The sequence below is a fragment of the Candoia aspera genome, chromosome 10, assembly GCF_035149785.1.
Source record: "Candoia aspera isolate rCanAsp1 chromosome 10, rCanAsp1.hap2, whole genome shotgun sequence".
NCBI classification, from domain to species: Eukaryota; Metazoa; Chordata; class Lepidosauria; order Squamata; family Boidae; genus Candoia; species Candoia aspera.
This window is the reverse complement of record NC_086162.1, coordinates 20039112-20057425: the sequence shown is the minus strand read 5'-3', so window position 1 is coordinate 20057425 and position 18314 is coordinate 20039112. Positions and strand designations below refer to the sequence as shown.

The window sequence follows — 18314 nt, the reverse complement described above, 5'->3', positions numbered from 1 at the left end:
GACATCATTGAGATCGGACAGCATGCAATCATATTAGGTGAAGAGACAGCATGCAAGTTATTAGCCATTTTAGAGAGAAACAGTTTACAGATGTTTCAGATAAATCACAAGGACCAGATTTAGGGCAAGTCAAAGTTCAGGTTCCATTGATTTCAGCTGGGCTTTAGGAATTAGAGTAGAAAATCTAATTAGGTATTAGGTTAGAAATCAATAGAATTTCAAAATAGTTCTCCTAGATCTAAAGAGCTTCAGTTCTAGAAAAAACATTTGGGCTGAATGCCCAGAAAAACATGTTCACAGTAAGAACAATTCAGCAAATTAGTTGGGGGCAATATTTGGTTTCTTTTCACCTCCCAGGGTTCATTCAGAAGCGTACCAACCTTCAGCTGGACATGCTGGCCTTTTGAAATTCTCCACCACATTTATAGGTGAAGACATTGGATGCATGACTTTTCCAAGTTTCTCTGGGGAAGGAAAAACTATCCAACCATTACTCAAGGACAATTACTCTTTAGTAGCACTACCACTCCAAAAGTGCCAAGGAAGGAGTTCCCTCTTAATGTTTTCCCTTAGGATTTCATGGAAGGATGGGAAGCCAGAAAAATTCAGATCCTGGAAGGCTGATTTTTTTTATCCATTCAATCATGTCCGATTCTCAGAGACTGCCTGGACAAGTCCCTGCAGTTTTCCTGGCAAGATTTTTGGAAGTGGTTTGCCATTGCCTTCTTCCTAGGGCTGAGAGAGTGTGACTGGCCCAAGAGGCTACCTCTTTAACTCTTTGTCATGTATATATCCTCCAGGAGACCTTTGAGAAGCAAACAGTATAAAACAGCTTACCTCTAATGCATTGTGCCATAGAAATCAACTAATGGGGTTTTTCACCACATGGAAAGAGTGAAATATACACCACCACCCATAGGCCCACATTTGGATCCAATGGTAGGCAGAACAGGAAAAGTGTCCACCTGAAGTCTTAACAAGACCCAATCCCTCTTTCCAGGAATAAAAAAAACCCCAAATTAAAACTGCACAGTGAAGCATTGACTGCCCATTTGGGACATTCAAAACCACAGCTGCCTCACTGTGCCTCGTGGCAGGGCTGGCCTTAAGGGTGGCACATTCTATCTTCTACAAAGACAAGGGATAGCTTCTCTGCCAATGCATCAGGATTCTCAAATACAGTGGCAAACACTAGCCTGGGGCAGAAGCCTGAAAGTTGGGACGATTGCATAGAGCTGGGTTTCTCAACCCAGGTTCCGTGGCACCCTCGGTTTCCATGAGAGGTCTCTAGAGGTTCCCTGGGAGATCACAATTTATTTAAATAATTATTTCAAATTCGGGCAACATCACAGTAAAGAGGTAAGTTTCATCCTTTATTTTTAGTCTAAGAATATATCCAGGCCTACCCATGAAACGAATATAATTGTGTAGCTTCTGGCCTATATTTGAGCCTGAATGTATAGGGGTTCCCCGAGGCCTGAAAAATATTTCAAGGGTCAAAAGGCTGAGAAAGACTGGCGTAGAGCAAGCAATTTTTAAAAAATGAACAACGAAAGTGCAACGATCCATTTTGATGCTTTTTGGTGCTTTCAGCCATAAGATGGCGGTATACAACATTCTGAGAACAGTTCTCCTATATCAGTGTTTTTCAACCTTGGCAACTTTAAGATGGGTGGACTTCAACTCCCAGAATTCCCCAGCCACCATGGCTGGCTGGGGAATTCTGGGAGTTGAAGTCCACCCATCTTAAAGTTGCCAAGGCTGAAAAACTGTATGATGTAAAAAGTGAGCCAAGTTCAATTCATGCAAGCTGGATGCTGTGCAAAAATGGCCCAGAGAAAAATCAGTGTGTTTTGCTAACTTGTCATTTCTAGGGGAGATCCAAGGCTGTGGAGTAAAAGAAAGAGCAGCCGGTGTGTGGGCCTGTGTTATGCAAAAGAGATTGGATAAACAGGCAGCTGAAGAATCCACACAGAAAACCTGCTTTTAGCTTTTGTAACAGATATACCCCCAGCCTTGTTTTTCCGTCTGATCTGACTAGCAGCTGTTCTATATAGACTGGGAATTGCACTGAATAGGAATGGATGATTCAATAATGCAACCACACTTTTCCCCTGTGAAAGGTCCCTACACACAACTTCTTCCCAACTGTAATAAACTCAGCTCTGAAGAAAAGGGAACTCTTGGTGCATTTAGTGCTACCATCCACAGTGAGCCTTCTAGTCACAGTGCCTTTAAGTGAATTAGAAAATATAATTATTTTACTCCCCAGTATCATTGGGCACAAGCTAAGGCCTGTTGGTGAGCAACTGTTGACTGCTTGTTGCTTCTCATCTGATTTAGCAAAGTGAATGATAAGAACAAAAGAAAATGCCTTGTTTCTTGCCAGCTTTGGGGCATGTGGACAATCCTGGGTGACAAAGCCCAAAAAGGGACAGTGGAAAAGGTTAGATACAGGTAGTCCTCACTTAGAGACCACAATTGGGACTGGCAACTCTGTGGCTAAGCGCCGCAGTCTCTAAGTGGAAAATCACATGACTATGAAGGGCTTATGACTTCACTTCCCATTTGGTCATTAAGTGAATCGCCACAGTTGTTAAGTGAAACATCACATGACTGCAACTAACGAATTCACTTCCACGTTCTTCATTAACTCTGTTCGCTGCAAGCCGGTTCCAAGCATGTGAATGGTGATCACATGGCTGTGGGATGCTGCGATAGTCGTAAATGCAAGGATTGGTTGCAAAGCTCTTTTTTTTATGCCATCATAACTTCTAACAGTTGCTAAATGAGGCAGTTGGTAAGGGAGTACTACCTGTAGATGGGGGTGTCCGCTAGGCTCACTGTACTCGAGATCTTCCCAAAACTTCATAATAACAAAGGCTAAGAAGATAGTTTTGAATTAAAGAATGGAAAAAAAAAATCAGCTGCTCAGACTGGTGGTTGTCTTGTTACAACCATGGCAGCTTTCATATTTACTGGAAGTACAATATGGCTGTTTGCTGTATGGTCACTCTTTGAGAATGCGACAGAAAACACTCAACCTTCCTTGCGTCCTTAGGTCGTCTGATTAAGGTTCTGTGATGCTTCTGCCCCAACTGAAGTGTCATCCTCTTCAGCGAGGGCCTTGCGGAAAAGTCCCAAGAAGGAGGCTCGGCGGTAGAGGCCTCTGCTCCGGATATACCCCACAAAGCCGTAGAGCACTGGGTTGATGCAGCTGTGGAAGTATGCCAATGCATTGGAGAGCTTGAGTGCAATTCCCCAAAAGTTGTTTTGGGGAATGTTTACACCATTTGGGTAAATGGTGCTCAGCAGCACAAAGATGTGGTGGGGCAGCCAGCAGATGAAGAAAAGAGCCACAATGGTGGCCACGAGACTGATGGTGCGGTGACATCCTGTCCAGCGCCGCCCACGGAGCTTGCAAAGAAGAACTGAGTAAGCTGTGGAGATGATGAAAAAAGGCAGAAGAAACCCGCCCAGGAACCTGCTCAATCTCAGGGGCAGTTCTGTGGAGATTTTGAGATCCTTTCGATAGGTGCAACAGGAGGCACCATTTCTGACTTCAACAGTGCGGACCACCAGGTAAGGGATGCTGAAGAACAAAGCTAGGGTCCATGCACCAATGCACATCAGGGCTTGGAAACGAGGACTTTGGTGGTTTCGGGCCCAGACAGGCTTTACGACCATCAGACAGCGATACAGACTGATAACCGTGAGGATGAAGACGCTCGTGAAGGCAGTGAGGTAGCGGGCAAAGCCATGGAGCTTGCAGAGGATGAGGCCAAAGGGCCAGCGGTTGTACATGGTCTCTTGTACAAGGGCAGGGATACGACCCGCAGAGAAGAGGAAGTCGGCCACAGCCAGGTTGAAGTAGCAGATGGAAGTGAAGGTCTTGTGCTTCGTTCGCGTAGCTATGATCCACATTACCAGCCCGTTGCCAGAAACTCCCAGTACCAAGACGATCACATTGGTGACGATAGCAATGTGGCGCATGACTTCTTCCACAGCTGTTATATTATGGAGGCAATGAGAAACATTCGTGGTTGCCTAAAAAGAATAACACAGTAAGACTCAATATTGCCTCCTATTTTTTCTAAACCTCATATCCCTTTGATGGAAAACAGGGTGGGCAGCTTACAGCCCTACCATCTCAAAGTCTTCCTCTGCAGTCCCCTTCCAACTTTGCTGCTGAATCTTGGCCCACTCAACTCGGTCTGTCACGGACTCAGTTCAGTTCATATCCTCATGTGTTTGCAGAAAATAGAGAAACTACCCAAGGACAGAAGCTGTGGTTTCTTCTATGTCACACTGTGATTTTGCAAGCACTCTTCCAGGATGTAGATAGGGCATGGATTCACAGAGAAGTATGAAAGAACAAGGGCTAATCTGACCCAAAGAGAAATCTCAGTAGGAGTTAAAAAGAACCCAGTTGAAATTCTTGGGGTACCACGTTCATGCTTGAGAAGAGAGAAATATATGATGAAGTCCTCACCAATCTCCTCTCTAGGGAATAAATCAGTATGTGTGGAATGGTTCTTTATAATTCAAATGTTCTAGGAATACCATAGTGGTCTGCTATCTACTGATATGGTAGGTGTCAGCCTTGCGTGGTAGTCCAGACAAGAAGCACTCCCAGAAGTCCTAGAAATAACTTTATTGTAAGGTTACATGAACAGAACCTTGCAAGTCCGAAAGTCCATTTTTCTCCCTTGCCTCTACAGTCCAAGAAGCTAGGGAGGGTCCTTTCTGAGATGTTTGCCATGCCCCTATTCCTTCTGTGGGCTCAGCTGCCTCTTATCTGACCATTGTCTAGTCTGCCACTCTTCCTCCCATCTCCCAAGATTATTCCCACATACCATTACGGTAGGGCAGTGTTTCTAGGCGCATGCTGGCCGGGAAATTCTGGGAGTTGAAGTTATTGAGGTTGGGTGGTAGATAGAATTTTTTGGTTGCTGGGCACACTGGAAATTTTGAAAGCCTCTTGAGAGTGTTCTTACAATGTGGTTGCCAAGGTGGGCTGTCCTAGTCAACAAAATGGCTGCAAAGGTGTCCTGGCTTAAGCAAAGACCACGCTGAGACGAGGAGAATGTCTCTAGTGTTTATTAAACTGCTATAGTAGACAGAAAATCCTACCAAACTGAAGGAGCAAGGGAAAACCCAGACAAATAAACCCCCAAACTCAAGGTGGGTCTGTTCTGGGTTTCTTTGAATGACAGTTCAAAGCCTCTAAACTACGCATGCATTTTCCCCCCTGGATAGCGGCCCCCTCCTGCTCACCATCCGTATTCGTAACATCAGGTACATTAAAACTTTCTATTCTCACCCCACCCTGTGGAGGCATGGAGTTCGGCCCAGTCACAAAACATTCAGGAGTCAGAAGGGGCTTCCCACACATGCCTTTGGTGCATGTGGCAAAGCCTTTTCCAGGCTCTAGAAGAGCCAAAGGGGCCTCAGAAGCAAAATGAAGCAATGCAGCCACTTGGCTTGTAGAACCAAGAAGGTCATATTGCTTCACAGCATAGCTGTGATGGGAAATTTTACAGGAATCTTCCAAGCTTGACACCCTTGGTGCAACATACTAGACCTGAGTTAACCAAATCCAGGTGCTGCTTTCACATAATGGAAAAAGAACATTATGTCTTAAAGCAACCTTTCTCTAATCCCACAGAGAAGAAGAGGCCAAAAATGTTAGTCCCCCCCTCCTTCTTTAATTTAATTCCTTCATCTTTGGGATGATAGGTGATTAAGGGGTTTAAGGCACCCATTTAATAGAAGAGCAACTGGTGAAATTGCTTTCTGCCATCCCTGGCTTTTTCTTGAGGGCAGGGATCCCAAGAGGCAACTTAACAGCTGCAAACTTTCAACACACCTATTGCATCAGAATGGGTGGTTTGAAAAAGTTTTAAGATTGTTTTGCGTTCTGTGGGCTTTGAGAGAAGTTTTAAGTGGCAAAAGTGGGTGCTTTAAGCCTTGAGGACATTTGACCCTTAAAAACTCGGAATCTCCCCCTCCCTAAGGAGACTTGTTGGCTCTCAACTTGATGCATAAAACCCGGTGCGGCTGTGGAGCCAACAGCAGCCACGTGCTCCTGTTTTGAACTGAATCTGATTCCTTTGCCAGCTTATGGGAAAACCTAGCATCTTCTGCATGTCACTCCATGGCAAAAAGAAAAAAAAGAAAAGAAACTCTCTTCCAAAGAGATTGATTAGGGCATGCCATTTATTCTAACTTCTTCATATCCTGAAAAAGCTCCTCTTTTTCCAGGTAAAGAGAAAAAGGCAAACAGGAGCTCTGTCCTTGAATCCTCGGAAATGGAATTATTTGGCTTTTAGGGAGAAACAGCAGGGGAAGAAATGGAATTCTCAGGGAAATAATTCCCTGGGGGAAGAGGGAGGAAAGGAGAATAATTTCCAGGAGGGCTGTATATGGATTTACCAATCCTTGCATGGTTACACGCAGGTTTTGGGGCACGACAAAGCCCTGCAAAATCTGCTGGATCGGAGAGGAACAGACATGGGTGGCAATCTATCCACAGCATCAGCAACGATGTCAGTTTCAGCCCCCCCTAGAGTTATTTTAAAAAGCCTGGGAGGAACCCACCGTACCCTCTAGACCCAGTCAAAGCCGGGTGGGCATGCTGGAACCTGTACAGCTGTTCCCAAGGCCTCCTGTCTGAGACTTGGTGGCCCCATCTTGGCCCCAGGCTTGCTCACCATTTGACGGTTCGTGACGCCTTCCATCTGCAGTTTGTCTGCCGGTTTCACCTAGCAGAGTCTTGGACTTCTGCTTCTCTGAGGCATCCTAAGCAGAAGGGCAGGAAGTCACCAAGGAACCCGATTGCAAGAGACAACAGACCGGCCGTTCCCTTTGCAAAATCACAGTGTGCAGCCGAGGGAGTGCCCACATCTGATGTTGGAACATCTGAGTGCTCAGGTTGTGGGAAAACACTTGCAGAGGAAATGTCTGCCAGAGATCCAAGGAAACACAGTTTTTGTGACTTTCAAAGATTGGAAGAGGAACCTGTTAAAATGGAGCTACAAAACAACTTGGTGATTGGTGGGGTGGTGCTGGTGGGGAGCAACATGAACCAGCGGCGTAGTGGTTAGATGCCAGAGCAGTGTTGCTCAACCTTGGCAGTTTTAAGATGTGTGGGCTTCAACTCCCAGAATCCCCTACCCAGCCACCATTAGCTGGCTGGGGAATTCTGGGAATTGAAGTCCACAGATCTTAAAGTTGCAAAGGTTGAGAAACACTGTGCCAGAGGTTCAGGTGCAAGTTGCTTCTAAGCAACGGAGCTGGCTGGGAGTCTTTGGACCAGGCACTATTTAATAGTGCAGTCTACCTCACAAGACTGTTGTGAGGTTAAAAGAAAGAAGGAGTAGAAAGTCTGCCCATGAGCTGAGAAAGGGAGGGAGGAAGGAAAACATGAAGGAGGGAGGGAAGGAAAGAAGGAAGGAAGGAAGGAAGGAAGGAAGGAGGGAGGGAAGGAAAGAAGGAAGGAAGGAAGGAAGGAAGGAAGGAAGGAAGGAAGGAAGGAAGGAAGGAAGGAAGACAGACTTAATCAGGCATGGTAACATCAGGTTACTGACACGATGTAACTGTAAGATGGACAACAGACCCAGCTCTCTTTTGGGGAGCCCCTTGTGCTGAGGAGGAAAGGAGGCCATTAGATGAGAAAAAAGAATAGAACTCCTGTTCTTTAAATAATTGCACAGAAAAAGGAATTTCAGCTGGGGCTGCTGGCCTGAAGAGTGAGCTCTGTTGCAGCAGCATCAGGAACAAACTGCATTAATGTCACAATGACACCCGTGAGATGACGCCATCAGGCAAGCACTGCCATTACGTCCTTGCATCAGGACCTTTGACCTGCACACGTAAGTCATGGCATTTGGGCGATGATGTCATGTGCCATTTTAGCCTTCCCTCGCCCCCTGCTGAGGCCCCTGCAAGTCAGTTAAAATCCCTTTTCTTTTCCACGAGCTCTGAATGGTGCTTTGCGCAGAAGTTTAAGCAACATGTTGCAGAGGTCCTCACATCTGCCTGATCCCCAGGTTTTGAAATCATGTGTCAATGGCACTCCATAGCATCATTTCAGTGCCAGGTTAAGACAGAAGCCAGTTTGGTGTAGTGGTTAAGGCACCAGGCCAGAAACCAGGAGACTGTGAGTTCTAGTGCTGCTTCAGGCACAAAGGCAGCTGGGTGACCTTGGGCCAGTCACTTTCTCCCAGCCCCAGGAAGGAGGCAATGGCAAATCACTTCTGAAAAACCTGCCAAGAAAACTGCAGGGACTTGTCCAGGCAGACTCCGAGAACCGGACAGGATTGAACGGATTAAAAAAAAACAAACCAGCGGCATTTCATGGCATCATTCCAGCACTGGGTGAAGACCTTTCTATTCTCCCAGGCTTTTTCATTTTCATTTTTAAATTGAATTTAAATTGTGTTTTGTTCTAGATCTTGAACGACTGACCCTTACTGCTGCCTTGTTTGTCTTTATTTTCTCTTTTATTTGATCTTGTTGCGTATGTTTTAACTTGAATTATATTTGGGGCGTGTTGTGTTGTAAACAGCCCAGGGAGTATAAGCTATAAAATAAAAATAAAAAAAATATTTCTAGAAAGCTGTTGTGAATCGGGGGTGCAGGGTTTGCAGGTTTTGAACAAAGGAAATTGTGAGCAAAATAGAGCTGAAATGGTGTTTTTATTAAGAAAAGGGGGGGAAAAGGAAAATTGTACGCATGCGCGCACACACACACCAATACAGTAAATCAGGTTAAGTGGGTTGTGTGAATGCAGCATTGAGTTGTTAGCTTGCATTTCAATGTGTTGTGGGGTTCCAGCTATTATAATCAATCGTATCCATGCATTGTGTGACCTGGGAAATCATGTTAACCCAGACTATGGTTTATTTGTTGGATATATAGCACGCTATATGAAAATAACAGTTGTGTTTTATTTAATCTGGTGAAAGAAATAGGGGCATTGTATAGATTCAATCAATGTGTGGTATTCAGGTGAAATTACTCATAATAAATGAACAATAATAATGATAACAATGGAATTAACAGCACAGGAGTTAATCAGAATGAATTGTAACACTGATTTCAGTGATGTTTCTTATTTGTAGCTTACTCTGAATGCTATCCCAGTAAATAATAGTAATAATAAAGAATTATTAATTAATTAATTAATAATAACATAATAAGTTAAATTAAAGTTACTTTTTGTACATGGGCATCTGCAAGGGGTACAGTGTGGCAACTAACTCTTCCCCTTGAACTTGAGTAAGATGTTGGATGCAAGTATGAACAGATGGAGCTTGCATCATAACATGATGATGCATCATCTTGACATCCCGGTCATGCCAGTGTTCCTGCCATCAAGCCCCATGTGTCCCAAGATCCCCCCTCCTAAAGCCCAAACTGCATTCCTTGCTAACTCAAAAAGCAACACTACAGTGCAACATGGATAACAAAGTAATTTCAGGGTAGGAGGAACTCACCGCGCTTGACTGGAGAAGACAGGATCTTCAAAATGGAGAACCCAATTGGATTGATTCCTCTGCAAGTTATAACATGCGAACCTGTTCTCATTCCTATGAGATGTAAGGAACTGGTGCCAATGTTCCCTTTAGTTGAGGAAGTGATGTTTACATTGCCAGGGGTGGTGTTCCCTGTTAGATCTTTCTTGTCCATTTGCCACTGGATCTCTGGTGGAGGCCAAGAGTGGAAAGCACAAGAACAAACGGTGGCATCGCCTTTATACTGACATTTACGGATGAGCAGGACCTCAGGGCTATCTGGGAATGGGCAAAACAAATATTCAGTCCTATTGGGGAGAAGAAGTAAGGTCCATAAACATTAACTGGGTATCCATTGCCTCAAAAAGGAGAAAGAGAAGCAAAAGTAAAGCTATTATACAGTAAGATCTGGCAATCTTTTGGGGCAACAGGCACCATCTCTAGTCTTGCGCAATAGCACAGATAACAAAAGAAATTTAACATTATTGTTTTCTAAAATGTCCCAGATCTTATGAAACACCAAAACAGACCCACTGTTAAAGATCTCTCAACATTTGGACATTTGTTCCCCAAAGATCTGGAAGATATTTGACATTCTCATCTCATTTCTGGTCAGAACACCAAAGTGTTGGCCATCTCATGAAGCTTCAACCATTTTTAAAACGTTGGCTTTTTTGGATGCTGTCTTGACTTTGGCTCTCGGTGACTTGGAACCCATGGATGCTGTTTGGCCAACCTCTATTATTCTGCATGGATTGTTACAGAGGAAGCTTTCCATGCCGAACAGAAGGTTCGGCAACAGAGCTCGAAAGCAGCCCTACTTGCTTGTTAAGTTGAAGAAAAGAGGGGAGATGGGGCATTAAAAAACAGTAATATTTCCTTTCTGATTTTTCCTGTGGTCATTGAACTGCTTCCTTCCCTTTGATAGCAATGAGAATCAAACAAACTATACTAACGTCAGGAATGGTGCAGCTCTTCCCCCATTCTACAGCTATGTCAGGAGCACTGAAGAATAATATGTTTTTCAGGGCTACAGCCTTCCCTGACATGGCCAAAAAATGTTCCTCAATTCCTCCAACTAAGTAAGTAAGTAGAGAAAAGTAAGTAAGTAGAGTAAAGTAAGTAAGTAGAGTAAAGTGATGTGAGCTGGGGGTTAAAAGTAAAATAAAAAGTGTCTCGATTTCATAAGGAACAAGGATGAAGAATTTGACCTTTAAAACATTTTGCATATGCCTCAAAAGGGAACAGGGAAGTGACAGCTTATCTATTGTAAAATTGGTGATGGGGCAAGGTAAGATGCCTAAAACAGAGGGGCAAGGTAAAGAAAACCCCCTGAATGTGCCTAAAACAAAAGGGGAAGTATGCCATCGGACCCTGAACTCGTGGGGTGGAGGATATGGGTGTTAGATAAAGTTATTTAGGTTAGAAATTTGTAGTTAATTATGTATAAACTGCTGGCTGGCGCCAGCAAAGATATGCTTGAGTAGGATGAGACCCTGAAACAAGTAGGTGATAAGAGTTGCAGGAACATCCTGCTGACATGTAAAATCCAGCAATCAAGGATACTTGTGAAGTAAGATTGTGAGCTGAGCCCCCGGAGAGGGGGAGGACAGATAGGGTATAAAAGTTTTGTGTTAACTTCGTTCAGGGTTCCTTCTTGCACGGAGGGACCCGCCTTTGCAAACGCGTTACAAATAAACTCTTTTCTCTGCATCATCGAACCTTGTGGATTGGAATTCTTCTGGGAGGTTTTTCCCGCTGACAATTTGGCGAGCCAGCCAGGAGCCTGAGGTGTTGCCAGTCCGGAGGGGTTCCAGTAAAAGGGTAAGTGGCCACCGCTTCCCATTGTCGAAGTGTCCCTGTTCGAGACCCCTCAGGACTGTCTACCCAGGTTCCTATACAGAGTGACGGTCCAGAGAAAAGAGGTGAAGCCCGGCTGCTGGGGCAGCAGGCGAAGAAGACCAACCGGTTGGAGGGCCAACTGATTGAGGATCAGTTGAGGATTGTCCAGTCGTAGGCTCTGACGAGAGCTGGAATAGGTGAGTTGTAAGGCTTGTGGGAGAATGTGACTGACCAAGGGACCCTTTGTGTGGGTGGTTAAACAGTCGCAGTTCCTGCAGGTAGCCGTGAGAGTCCGGGTGTAGAAGGAGCCAGACTTTAAAAATAGCCAGCGTCTGCTGGGAGTCTGACAAGATCTTGCTGCTAAAGAGAGGGCTTAAAATTCGCATCCAGCGCGGGCTGGAGTCCTCGGGGCAAGATCAGTGAAAAACGGTCAGTCATGGGGAAGGCACAGAGCAAACTACCTAGGAGACTGGAGGCTGGCAATGGAGGAGCATCCAGCAAGGGGCCAGATCCGGATGTGCCCCTAGGACAGGTTATAAACCAGTGGAATATGCCTTGGCTAAAGAAGTATACTAGGGATTTAAGCAAGTTAAAATTGATTAGGTTGTGTATGAAGCAGTGGCCCACCTATCCATTGGTTAATCCCAAAGCTCCATACTATTGGAACAAAGAGGGAATGACTGATGGATATTGGATCACTCAATAAAAGGACTATATTGTGGAACATGGTCTCACGGACCAGGTCCCTTATGTAGAAGTTGGGTAACATGTGTCTTGGGAAGGGCCAGACCCGCCCACAGGCATTTTTGTAAGTAAAGAGGGCAGCAGCGATGAGGAATGCCTTTTTAAACTCGTCTCGATGCCATAGGATGAGGTCGGACTTTAAAACTAGCCAGCGCTTGCTGGGAGGCCGGCCCGGTTTTGCCCCCGACAGTCAGAGGCTTAAAATTGCTGGAAAGCAAATCCAGCGCGGGCTGGAGGACTCTACCTTGGGCGTAAAACAATCAGAAGGTCGAGAGGGGCTAGTGCTGATCAAGGATCAGGGTGAGAGAAGGCAGTAACCAAGATGGGCTGAGGAGAGTATAGAGGATCTCTTAAAAGAAACAGAGAAAAACGTAAGCAGAAGGGCAGGATCAGGGTAGCAACAGTAAGGGAGGTTATGGAACTAAGGGAACACAGCAGGACGCTGCCACTCAGAGATGAGGAAAGTATAGGTGTGGAAATGGCGGGGAAGAAGAGAACCGGTGGAAATCAATCCTGGGAGTCCTTCAGGACTGTCAGAATTTGTATGAGTATGTGAAAATGTTTTCCGTTTGTAGGTAGTTGCCTGTGTATTGGTATGTATATTTGTTGAGGGAAATGGTGCAGAGTGGGTGTGTGCTCATGTGTGTGTGTGTGGCATGGGCATCTGTCCTGAGCTGAGGAGAGAGAGTCTGAAGAAGGAAGGAAGGGAGAGAGAAGCTATGTGAGCTTGTCCCTTAAGGAGTTAAACGTGAGTCTGTCCCTTTAAGGAACTGAACTCCTCCACAGTAAAGGGGGAATGCTTCAGGTTTTTGGAAATCCATAGCCCTGGCCAGGCTGCGGGTCTTCCACATTTTTGGCTATGCAATCCCTTCTGTTATTTGCTGTGGATGGAGGGACATGGGATTTGATTGTGCCATGTGTTCAGTGCTGTGAGTAGGTGACCAATTTAATTTGTGTGGAAGGGAATTGGGTAAAAGTGAATTAAATAAAGTGGAGGAGAAATAAGAATGAACTTGTGATGTTGAGGGGACTTAAGGGAAAGAAGTTTTTCCCTGTAATAACACCACAATTAAGCACTGGAGAAAGATGGTTTGTGGATGGATCAAGCAAAGTAGAAGAGGGAAAGCGGAAGTCGGGTTTTGAAATTGTTGAAGGGAATGGGGAAGTGATAGAGAAGGGAGCTTTGCCTCCGAGTTGGTCGGCGCAGCGATGGTGAACTCTACGCCCTGGCCAGAGCTTTTGAATTGGCTGGGGGAGTAGAAATCACCATCTGGACTGATTCGAAGTGTGCGTGGGGAGTGGTTCATACTTTTGGGAAAATCTGGCAAGAAAGGGGTCTTATAAAAGCTGATACAGGTGGAGCATGTCCAGCAGGTGGAAGAACTTTGGAGATGCTGATACGACCCCATAAAATTGCCGTAGTTTATATACCAGCTCATCAGAGAGGCCATAGCTCAGAGGTGGTGGGAAATCAGTGGGCAGATAATGGGCAAAGGAGGCCGCTGGCCAATTGGAATTACAGATGGTGGCGGTGCCAATTTTGGACCCTCCAGAGAGCCCAATCTGGAAACCCACTGAGCAAGGAAAGAAAAAGTTAAGAGAGGGGGGTTGCAGAGAGACGGAGAAAGGATGGCAAACGGAAGGAGGGGGAGAAGTAGTATCTCCCGAGGTTATGAGGGGAATTCTGGAAAAAGTGCATGAAGGAGGGCACTGGGGAACCGATGCTTTGGTAGATGCATGAAGGAGGGCACTGGGGAACCGATGCTTTGGTAGATGCAGTGAAAGGAAAGTTTTGGTGCTTAACTATGTGGACCATAGCCCATAGTGTGTGTTAGAAACGCTTCATTTGCTTAAAAGTCAACAAAAAGGCAGCAAGAAAGAAAAAGGGGGGCGACCGTTAGCCTTTTGGCCGTTTCAAAGGGCACAGGTAGATTATACTGAGCTGCCAGAAAAAGGGGGGTGCTGGCAGAGCCCATAAATGAACAGGGTATTTGCAGGGCAACCCCAGGAAGAGAGAGAAAAAGAAAGAAAGAAAGAAAAAGAAAGATGAAATGCCTTGTTTTTAGCTCAAGGGTTGCGGCCCCAAAGAGGGGGAGGCAGGGGGAGTTCTCGGAAGATTGGGTCGAGGAGGTATTCCATGGAATGGAGGGCTCGGGAAACAGACAGGCGTGGAAGGACCTGGAGAGACGCAGGCTCTCTGGGGAGAGGAGTTGAGTTAAATCACAATAGGGCAGTTGAGTGTGGATTGTCTCCAATAGGCCTGGGAGCGGCTAGATTCATCTTGATGGGAGCTATCGCCCTTTTAATAAAGCATTCCTTTCTCCTGGCTGAGAGGCTGGGGGGAAGAGCTTCTGTGTTCCTGCAGAGCTGTGATGGATTGCATGTGGCAACAGCCTGTTGAGGCATTGGTGTGCAGTTTTCTTTTTGGGAGCATTTGTTTGTCTGAATGTGTGTGTACACGTAAGGTTGAGAAACTGTTTTGAGTTGTGAAAAGAGAGTTGAGAGATTGTGTGAGTCTATTCCTTAGGAGGCTGCAGGTTCTGGCCATGCCTGCATCCACCATTTATTCTGGTTTTGTGTGTGTGTTGTGATTTGTGTGATTTGAATGCATATGATGGGAAAGTTGAAAGGTTTTTGTCGATCCTTTCCCACTTTTTTAATTGTTTGAGGTGTATGTGTGTTTCATTATTTGCCCAGTCTCACCCAAACTTCCCCCCCCCTCTTCTGCCTCTTGCCTGCTTGTTACAGGCTTGAGGATCCAGATGAGGGGAGAGAAGGGTGACAGAGGGGAGGGGCAATGCTTTTACAGAGGATCCTTTACTCCCCCATCTTTTTAGGATCCTTCCTTTTGCAGTGCCTTTACACACACCGGGGGCAATCTTTTAAGTTTCAGAGATGTCTCTTTCCTTCTCATTTCCAAGAAGGAAATGATTACTCCTCTTGTGAAAAGGGGGGGAATGTGGGCAGTTCCAGAGAAGTACTCTGCTCTGCCCCTAACATTCCAGTTTTAGAAAAGTGTGTGTGTTTTTATAAATTTTATATGGATTAAATTTTAATCACTCCTCAACATAGCACATGATGATAAAAACAGGAGGGAGAGAGAGGAAAAATTCTGGACAATGTATGGTTTTAGTAGAGCTTCCATGGACTGGAATGATCTATCTGAATTTTGTTTTCTTTTGGTTTTTTGTTTTTGTTTTAACAATTTTGGCTATGGAAACAGTCCAAAAACACTAGATGGGCTCTTATGTCAATGCTTTCTTTTTGTGGTGATTGTTTTACAAGTTTTGATTTTAAGGAAGTTATTGGGAAATTAAATATTGGCAAGTGAAGTATATAATATGGTTTTATTGGAAAAGAGAAATGAAGTTGTTAAAATTAGAGGTCTGGCTGTGAAAGTTTTGACCCAATTTTGGAGGTTTTGGAAAAAGTCTTGTTTAAGCAATTGGGTCAGGTGGCGAAGAGATGGCCAATCTACTTATTTAGGGTGGTATTTTGCTAGGGCAGAAAATTAGTTTTATCCAAAGTAGTGCTTAGATACATCCAAACCTACACCTACCAATCTAGTCACATGGGACAAATGCTTCAGAGATTTGTGTGTTTAGAATATTTATTTGTCCTGGAATCTTTTTGAAAGCCAAACAGGTGTGTGTGAGAGATGTGTGGTATGCCAAAAGGACAACCCAAAGACCAACCAGGTTCAACTCCAGGGGAACCTCCAGAATGGGGTGGCCCAGGGGTGAACTGTTTCTTAGAATGGGTGAAAGGCTTTCTTTATAGACTGAAAAGACACTGGGAGAGGCTAGGACCAAAGGCAGGATCAACATGGACACAGGCCTTTTTAGTGACAATACTAAGTCTCTGGATTGCTCCTAAGAAAAGACTAGGAGTCAGTGCATTTGAGATGGGTGACTCTATCTTGGAATTCTTAGTGGAGAAGTAGGAGACATGTATGCCATGGGAAAGAAATTTGTCTGCAAGCATTTGAAACAGTTATCTGCGCAAGTCTTGTCCTTGTCTCCCTATCTACAGGAACACAGAGCCCCACTGTTGGAACAAGCAGGCATCCTTTTAAGTCTGGAAATCAAGTTAAACCAGACAGAGGGGAGTCAGCAAATGAGTTGGGAAAAACCCTAAGGAAGACACTGTTGTTGCCAAATACTGCTGGATACTGGACTGTGCAGAAAAAGAAAAATGCGTCTGAACTTTTCTTCTAATACCTTGTAGTTTTGATGACCATATGGGTCCCTGAACCTGGAAAAGAGAGTCACAGGGTTCAAGGGAAGCTTTGAAGATGTACTCAATTCAGAACAATAGGGAATTTATATTTTCATATAAGAACCTGGGAGAAGATGGTGATTGGAGCTAGCTATGAAACTGGCTGCCAGGGTTTGGGTGGATAAAACCGCTTTTGCTTATAGTTGTAATCATAGTTTGTTTTGGCATTTTAATCTGCTGTTGTATTTAATGTGCACCGTTATGTCTTTACAATCTAACAAATTGTATAACAGAATGTTGTGATTTTGATAAAGAGGCTAAAATAATGTTATCTGAAATCGAGACAAGGTGGGTGGAAAGAAGAAGGGGGGAATTGTGAGCTGGGGGTTAAAAGTAAAATAAAAAGTGTCTCGATTTCATAAGGAATAAGGATGAAGAATTTGACCTTTAAAACATTTTGCATATGCATCAAAAGGGAACAGGGAAGTGACAGCTTATCTATTGTAAAATTGGTGATGGGGCAAGGTAAGATGCCTAAAACAGAGGGGCAAGGTAAAGAAAAACCCCTGAATGTGCCTAAAACAAAAGGGGAAGTATGCCATCGGACCCTGAACTTGTGGGGTGGAGGATATGGGTGTTAGATAAAGTTATTTAGGTTAGAAATTTGTAGTTAATTATGTATAAACTGCTGGCTGGCGCCAGCAAAGATATGCTTGAGTAGGATGAGACCCTGAAACAAGTAGGTGATAAGAGTTGCAGGAACATCCTGCTGACATGTAAAATCCAGCAATCAAGGATACTTGTGAAGTAAGATTGTGAGCTGAGCCCCTGGAGAGGGGGAGGATAGATAGGGTATAAAAGTTTTGTGTTAACTTCATTCAGGGTTCCTTCTTGCACGGAGGGACCCGCCTTTGCAAACGCGTTACAAATAAACTCTTTTCTCTGCATCATCGAACCTTGTGGATTGGAATTCTTCTGGGAGGTTTTTCCCGCTGACAGTAAGTAGCATAAAGTAAGTAAGTAGCGTAAAGTAAGTAAGTAGCGTAAAGTAAGTAAGTAGCATAAAGTAAGTAAATAGCGTAAAGTAAGTAAATACAGTAAAGTAAGTAAGTAGCGTAAAGTAAGTAAATAGCTTAAATTAAGTAAATAGCGTAAATTAAGTAAATAGCGTAAAGTAAGTATGGTAATGTAAGTAAGTAGCATAAAGTAAGTAAATAGTGTAAAGTAAGTAAGTAGCGTAAAGTAAGTAAATAGCTTAAATTAAGTAAATAGCATAAATTAAGTAAATAGCGTAAAGTAAGTATGGTAATGTAAGTAAGTAGCATAAAGTAAGTAAATAGTGTAAAGTAAGTAAGTAGCGTAACCTTACTCTACCTACTTACTTTACGCTATTTACTTACTTTACGCTATTTACTTACTTTACTCTACTTACTTACTTTACTCTATGTAAAGTAGATCCTATGAGATGTAAGGAACTGGTGCCAATGTTCCCTTTAGTTGAGGAAGTGATGTTTACATTGCCAGGGGTGGTGTTCCCTGTTAGATCTTTCTTGTCCATTTGCCACTGGATCTCTGGTGGAGGCCAAGAGTGGAAAGCACAAGAACAAACGGTGGCATCGCCTTTGTACTGACATTTACGGATGAGCAGGACCTCAGGGCTATCTGGGAACGGGCAAAACAAATATTCAGTCCTATTGGGGAGAAGAAGTAAGGTCCATAAACATTAACAAAAGTAAAGCTATTATACAGTAAGATCTGGCAATCTTTTGGGGCAACAGGCACCATCTCTAGTCTTGCGCAATAGCACAGATAACAAAAGAAATTTAACATTATTGTTTTCTAAAATGTCCCAGATCTTATGAAACACCTAAACAGACCCACTGTTAAAGATCTCTCAACATTTGGACATTTGTTCCCCAAAGATCTGGAAGATATTTGACATTCTCATCTCATTTCTGGTCAGAACACCAAAGTGTTGGCCATCTCATGAAG

At 44.1% G+C, this 18314-nt stretch overlaps 1 protein-coding gene across 1 annotated transcript in view; it reads right to left on the bottom strand.

Moving 5' to 3' along the window:
• Nucleotides 1-3057: 3057 nt before the first annotated feature.
• Nucleotides 3058-18314, bottom strand: part of LOC134503516 (N-formyl peptide receptor 2-like) — an 88844-nt gene continuing 73587 nt past the window's right edge. Inside the window, exons 3-5 of the mRNA XM_063312317.1 lie at nt 6714-6801; nt 5324-5430; nt 3058-4047 (exon numbers count right to left, since the gene is read on the bottom strand). Of these exons, the coding sequence (XP_063168387.1) occupies nt 3058-4047; nt 5324-5430; nt 6714-6801 (1185 nt within the window). The remainder of the gene's footprint in view (nt 4048-5323; nt 5431-6713; nt 6802-18314) is intronic.